Source organism: Gymnoscopelus microlampas (assembly GCF_963454915.1).
Source record: "Gymnoscopelus microlampas genome assembly, chromosome: 4".
Taxonomy (NCBI): Eukaryota; Metazoa; Chordata; class Actinopteri; order Myctophiformes; family Myctophidae; genus Gymnoscopelus; species Gymnoscopelus microlampas.
This window is the reverse complement of record NC_139941.1, coordinates 12,585,366-12,592,657: the sequence shown is the minus strand read 5'-3', so window position 1 is coordinate 12,592,657 and position 7,292 is coordinate 12,585,366. Positions and strand designations below refer to the sequence as shown.

The 7,292-nt window shown below is 44.9% G+C and overlaps 2 protein-coding genes across 2 annotated transcripts; both read right to left on the bottom strand.

Annotated features, from left to right (window-relative positions):
- Window positions 1-1,306: 1,306 nt before the first annotated feature.
- Window positions 1,307-2,143, bottom strand: LOC311043458 (proteasome subunit beta type-7-like; the record flags this gene model as incomplete). Its single annotated transcript, XM_084054709.1, has 1 exon — window positions 1,307-2,143. The coding sequence occupies one exon, from the start codon at window positions 2,141-2,143 to the stop codon at window positions 1,307-1,309; it is 837 nt and encodes a 278-aa protein (XP_083910835.1).
- A 2,716-nt stretch (window positions 2,144-4,859) lies between these two features.
- On the bottom strand, window positions 4,860-6,000 carry LOC311043356 (26S proteasome non-ATPase regulatory subunit 13-like; the record flags this gene model as incomplete). Its single annotated transcript, XM_084054576.1, has 1 exon — window positions 4,860-6,000. One exon carries the CDS (start codon window positions 5,998-6,000, stop codon window positions 4,864-4,866), a length of 1,137 nt encoding a protein of 378 aa, XP_083910702.1. The 3' UTR covers window positions 4,860-4,863.
- Between the last annotated feature and the right edge of the window lie 1,292 nt (window positions 6,001-7,292).

Here is a 7,292-nt window from a genome sequence, read left to right as displayed (position 1 = left end):
TCAGTGTTGTGTAAGTTAATGTGCTTGTTTATATGTAACTGCTTAAACCATCAATACTTTGTAAACTTGACCTTTGGCTCTGTACTTGATCTGCTGCTCTTTTTTCCCTCTACACCAAACGTCTTTGCCGGAAATAGCTGATCTACAAGTTCACAATGCGTCGCAGCGCGACACGTTGTGAGCTTGTAGATCCGCTATGTTCGGCGGATGTTCCCCTCGGAATAGGGATGCAAGTGGTTAGAGTAAAAAAAAAAGTCCCTATCCACACAAAGATTTGGTGGCCCCCCCCCTGTAGTAACTTTGAGGACCATTTAGGGGTTCTCAAACTTTAAGATTTCAAGGACCTCCATAATGAATAAATAAAGGTCATAAGGGCCGCAAGGGTCCATTTGGTTCCATTTGTAGTCTCAGAGTTCCATTATAAAATTAATTAAAGTAAAAAAGAAAAAAAACATGCAGGCAAAAAAAATATGTGAAGGTACTTCCATGGCCTACTGGCAGCTGGGTACACAACAAACGTGTCCAGCAGTTTTGCGATATTATCCCCGGACACAGCCACCCACCCCTGCGACAGACCCGCTCTCAGACGGCTCCGCTTTCTGGTTCAGTGAAGAATATTGTGCACATCCAGTTGTCGCTGGTGTAAGACAGGATAAGTAACAGTTTAAAAAGGAAAATCCTCGCAACAGCCAGACCCAAGGGGTCGGCCTACAGGAGGCTTTGTCGGTCTGTCCCTCTTTTCCTCTGCACACACGTCACGCGAAGTATTTCATTTAACATAAATACACAAAATGTTTGTCTTTTAAATTTCCTCAGTTTTTTTTTACATTGCTTCATATAGAGCCACACCATTAAAAATGTTTAAAAAAATAATAATACAAATTTGTGGTAATGAGCTCAACTCTGCATGACAAGAAAAATGTTAGTATGGTTACTGTCCCAGGTCTTAGGTGGCGTTCAGCCCACACCAGTTTAAAATTCAGGCAAAATCGAGGATGACCTCACTAACTACCAGACTTGTTAACTCTCAAACAAGAGGAAACAAATGGAACAGTTCACGGTTTGTCAACGTGGAGTGGCTGTTTTCGACTAAGGCTCGCTCATCCAGAACCTTCCATAACCTGAAACCTTCCAGAACCCCCAGAAGCCGTAGTGTATGGAAACAAATCCAGATTCAATTGTAGCCGAAAAGAGCTATAACTCAGGGGTCAGGGAGATAAAAAATGACATCAAATAGGGGTCCGTGGCTTAAGGCATATCAAACTAGGGGTCCTTGAAATTAAAAAAGGTTGATAATCACGCTGGTTCAGGAAGTATCCATGGTCTGCACCGTCTCCTCCACAACCTCCAGGTCCAATCGGATCACGGCCTTCTTCAACACCTCGGTTGTCCCGCGTTTGTACTTGTAGTCTCCAGCTCTGACACCCTTCTGGTTGGCTACGTTGTAGGGCCTCAGGTACTCCACGCCGCCCTTGGTAATGACGCACAGGTCGACGTTGCTGCCCGACCCCAGGTCATTGAAGATCCCCGCCGCGATGGCGTCGCACACCAGCTGCTTGGCCGCGTCCTTCTCCATGCCGGGCTTGTAGCGATCCTCGAACACCGCCATGGCGGCCAGCGAGCCGGAGCCCATGGTGACGTAGGGCAGCTTGTCGGTCGAGCCGTGGGGGTAAATGCTGTAAAGGTGCGAGCCCATGCAGTCCACCCCGCCCAGCACCAGAGCCGCTCCGATGTAGCCCTGGTACCTGAAGAGCATCTGCTTGAGCATGCGGCAGGCGGTGGCCACGCGGGGCAGTCGGCCCGTGGAGAGAGCGTGCAGCTCCAGGTTGGACGAGATGAGCGCGGTCGTCATCTCCGTGTCCGCGGCCGTCCCCGCTCCGCAGCAGTAGATGTTGGGGGCAATGTAGTGGATCTTGGAGCAGTTCTTGTCGGCCACTATCATGCCCTCGGTGGCCCTGGTGTCGGCGCCGAGGATTATCCCGTCCTTGAAAACGAGCCCGACGATGGTGGTGCCCGTTTTGCGAGCGGCGGGCAAGTTGCACCCCAGTTTGGCAACGTCAGCCTCCAGTGCTGCGTTTCTCCTGCAGTTCTCGAAGTTAAAGCCTCCAGCTTGCGGCTGGCAAACAGAGATGGTGGTCGCCATGTTTTGTCCTTGGAAGAAGTCGGAAAGTAAAAGCATACAAAATCTTATATAGTCTGACCAGGGCTCTAGTCTGACATCATTCACAACCTGCATGCATGCCTCACAACACTGATTTGCGCAGGCACCCTTTCAGAAATGAAAAAGAATATAGACTGACCAGCCCTGATGTGACGTCATACACAACACAAACTGTAGTACACATCATCAGAGTACTTACTTGGAGGTCAATCTATGACATCTAGACATCTATGATACCAGTACTACTGTATGTCCATATTTGGGCTTATCCGTAGCACAGTACCCCTTATCACCTGGTTACCTACTTAGAGGCCAAGCTGGAGCTGTGTGGATCTCCATATTTGGGACTGCTGAACCCTTTGGTGATGTCATCATTATGACATCAATCATTTCCATATTTGGGCCTATTTGGGGACTATTGCTGATCCAACCAACTCCACACAAAAGTCTTGTGTAGGGGTGCGACAATTAAATTGAATTAAAAATCAATTTAGAATCAAATCGATATTAAAAAAATCATAAAATAATCTATTAGTAATCAATCCCTATTTTGGCCATGTCATTATCGGCAAAAATTCTCAATTACTGACATTGTACATTACAAGCTTGTAGATGTGATATTTTGTGTGAGTTTGTAGATTTTCATATTTTTGTTCAAAGTCAAAAACAACACTTTAAGTGGTTACCGGTAATAAAATTGTTGATATATAAAATGTATATTTTATATAGAACAAAAGCGCTTCTTGATTATTCGATTAATTGAAAAAGTCGTCAATAGAATAATCACTAAGAAAATAAATCAAAAGTTGCAGCCCTAGTCTCAAGATATATGACGTACAGACATACACAGTACTTGGAGGCCAGTCTGTGATGTCAGTCATACCCTCTCTGTTAACAGCAGAATCTTTCAGCACCACTGTCTTAAACATGTTATGTTGTTAGTAGGAATAAACACAGAAGCACCCGCGGGAGGAAGTGGACTAAGAAAGGGGAGGAGCCAAACCAAGTTACTGCTTCTACACAAAAAAGGAGGTGGTGCCCCCAGAGGCAAAACTTGCTGGGTGCACGGCTCCAAAAGTACATCATATAAGAAATGATAGCCAGCACTCACGTTCTGTCCATTCAGGCACTTCTTTTTTTATAGGCAACAACACAAACAGGATGCGATTTCGGCTACAAAGCCTTCCTCAGCTTTACACCTGGCCATGGACTATGGAGGAAGACTAGCCTTTGGGATAATTCCGGCATATTTTACACTAATGTTTAATAATATGCACTATCCCTGAGAAATGAAAATCTATGATGCACCAACTTGACTGAAACATTGAGATTTTTATTACGTATCATTTTATCTAGTTTTAACCTTCCCCCTATAAATGTATCCACGTTTTATTTGTATTTATTATCTTAGTATAGAAATGTTCGCCTACTGTATATAGCTTGAGGAAGCCACTTCTACATTGAACTCAATGGACGTGTCAGCCATGTTGGTGTGCATGTTCTTGATAGCCTATGCCTATTTATGCACTGTACTGTGTATGATGTGACCTGACTGTTTACATGCATTTTACACTGGCACACTGACTGGTCTTTTTTTGTACTACTCCCATTCTCATTCATCTACTTAAGTCATGCATAGCTGACTGTAGATTCTACGTTCTCATACATGTATATATATTTGATATCTACCTCTACTGATGGAAGACCAGGGTTCATCCAGCAGAAGAGGTGAAGTTATAAACGAACATCCATACTGTAAGATCCAGCAAAGTGAAGAGCGACACAGTAGCTGGGTGTAAAAAAAAAAGAAAGAGAAAGAAATATCATCACAGAAACACCATCAGCAATGGTATACGACAGAATATATCCGGTACTGTATCCTGCACTGTGCAGAAACAAATACACACAATCACAGTGCCATTGCAGTACTACGCTCTAAGCATAAACAATAGACACAATCACAGTGTCATTGCAGTATTACGCACTAAGCTCAGACAATACAGTGTTGTTACGACATCAACAGTATACAGTGATATCAATACAGTGTTCTTTCCGTGCGGTATGTCAGACCTAAGTGTCTACAGGTACGGTAAATGTACTGGTGTTTCAGGTCCAGAGTCATTAGTCTACAGAGCGACCATTGAGTGTCTCGTATATCCTCATGGCTACCAGCACAAAGGACAGACCAAGTCTATCACACCTCCACCGAGAGATGAATCTGTAGATTCCCCTCTTACTCAATTGCCCCACTATCTCCTCATGGACTGGAGTGGGAGGGAGTTGGCCATTATAGTTTACAGCTTACCCCCTGTTCTCACCTTCGCCACCTCCTCTGTCCCATCCAGTATGGCACCGACAATGGAGCCAGCCTTCCTCACCAGCCTGTTCAGACTGTTTGCTGTTCCCGCACCCTCAGCAGGCAATTGCAAAGAGGGCACTAGCCGTCAGAAAACTTGTTATTTCATATCAGACACCATATCAGACTCCCGTAACATTCAGCAGCAAAATGAAAAAAAAAAGAAGTATTGCAGTGATGAGCTCAACCTCACGGAATCCATCACATACCACATTAATGCGGTTATTGTCCCAGCCTACTCAAGGTCAAACTAAAGGCACGGCTCATCACTACCATTCACTGTTCCCTATTTATATGTCCTCTTGCTGATGAATAAAAGGGGACACAGACCAAGGGGAAATCCTATTTAGGTGAGGATGTCATGGGCCTGTTTCTCCACTAGCGTCGCCATATTCTTCACGTCACCGCACCAGAAGTCCAACCTCTTCTCCATCCCCTTTATCTGCTGCTGGTCCAGCACTCTGGGTTGGACCCAGGTCATCTGAACCCTCTGGTCCACCTCATCGATGTTACCTTTAATCAGGCCCACGGAGAGAGCCTTCATCACCAGAAGTTCCGCCTCGTTGACAGGGATTTGGGCACTCTGGGCGATCTCATGGAACGTCAGCTGCCTGTGGTTGGCAGGACAGGTGAAAGTCATCTCCATCACACAGAGCAGTTGGATTTTCTGCATTAGCTTTGCCTCGTGTGCTGCAAGGTCAGGCTGCTGGCCCCAGGCAAACTTGAAGCTCTGGAACTTCTCCACGTTGCCTCCATTGAAGGCATAGAGCGTGTCAATGAGCCACTGCTTGTCCGTGTTCCTCAGGGTCTGGAGCACTGGATGCATTAGCAATTCTCCAAAGTTGTAAACTCCTTCTCCCATGAGGCCAGCCCGGCCCAATTTAAATGCCCTTTCCTGCTTCTCCGTGTCTGGCAAGTCCTGAATGTCTACACAGCCGAGGTAACGCAGGGCGTCCTTATAGTAGCTGGCATGGTCACTAATGATCCAGTAATATTTGCTGGAGAGATCATAAAAGTCCCCGTGGACCGACGTAACCCCAGGCAACTTATCCAACATCTCATCCACCTCTTCGATGAGTTTCTTTGTGGCAGGAAGGTCATTGATCTCCAGCTTAAGACTGCCAATAGATGTCTTGCAGAGAATGACTGCCTCTTCACTGGTCTTTACTTTTTCGATAGTCTTCTCCAGGAAAGGAATGGCATCTTTAGGATCTGACATCTGTCTAGCAACATAGAGTATAATTTCCACTAGGGATAATGGATTGATTCTGTGTTCAAAATCACAGAGGAAGTTGTCATACATCTGTATGAGCCCGTCTCCCGTTTCGAAACATGGATCTTTCACAAAATCTCTGAGCTTCAAAGTTAGCTGATGCCACAGTTTCTTTGCGTACAGATCCTCCAGCATGTGCCATTCTGTCGCCAACTCCGGAGTGGAGCTGTTGCTCTGTTGTTGTTTGAGGAATCCTGAAACATCTCTCATTGTTGCTTTAAATGCAGTCTGAAATGTATGTATTTAGTTGGTTATTTATTATTCTGATGCTCAGGAGTCAGGAGTGTTTAGCTAATGTTAGTTATAGGTGCTCTCTGTGTCAATGTCTCTCTGTCCTTGGCAGAAGTTGAAGTCTAAACCCATAGACCACCTTATATAGACTAGAGCTCTGACCTAACATCACACAACACAAACCGTTGCCATGCATGCCTAAAGGTCAATTTAAGTGATGTCAAAACAACCAAAAGATTGGTTGCAGAGAATTAAAGGTTGCAGACACCTGTCACAGACTGCTTGTTTACATTATACAGATGGTATTCTATAAACAAACACACTGTATTCTAGGTACCGGTGGTATTGTATCTATGAGCTCAGAAGGCGTCACATCGCAACGTGTTATGAGCTTGTAGATCTACATAATGTTTTTGTTTCTTTCACCCCCTTTTTCTCCCCAATTTAGCCGTTATGCCAATTGATTACCTCCCCACACACATTTCTGTGCTGTCACTGCTGGTATATCCTACTGACTCACCTGCCAGTGAGGAGCCCCACCTGGAGGACGTAGAGCCTTCACACTACTCCTACCGCCCAACACTCCCTGCTGACAGGTGTCGCGCCAGACCGTAGGATTACTTGCAGGCTCCCCACCCGACTTCCCTCCCCCGAGCACGGGCCAATATAGTGTTCGTGTATGGCCGCTCGACAGAGCCAGATGCACCACGGTAGATTCAAGAGATTTTTTTTCTTTTTTATCAAATGGGGGTCCGTGGTCTAATATGCATATCAAACCTCCTTGAAATCCTTGAAATTGAAAATGTTGAAAATCACTGTTCTAGGCAGCTCGCCCCTTATGAGCCACTGTCAAAACCCAATGCAACGCTGGTAGTTGAAAGATAAAAAACAATCTTAAAGGTGCAGTAAGTGATATTGTTTTCTTAAAATATATGTTAAAGCTCTATTTTCTGATAGTAATCGTTGTTAGATTGTTTGTTCAGTAACAGGAGTCTCCCCATCTCTCCAGCTCTTTAGTAAACAGAAATGCATTTCCGATCGTGATACCAATTTTCAGGACTGAGAACTCAACTCATACAGGATACAGGATAAACATGTGATATTGGAAGTGATGTCACAGATATGACCATAAAACTGCTGATAGCTGATACATGTGTACTATCTCCTGAGTATATGAAATTGGCAGTCCAAGAGCTGGAGACATGGGAAACCCCCTTACTGAACAAACTCTATAGCAATGATTACTATCAGAATATAAAGCCTCAACTTTT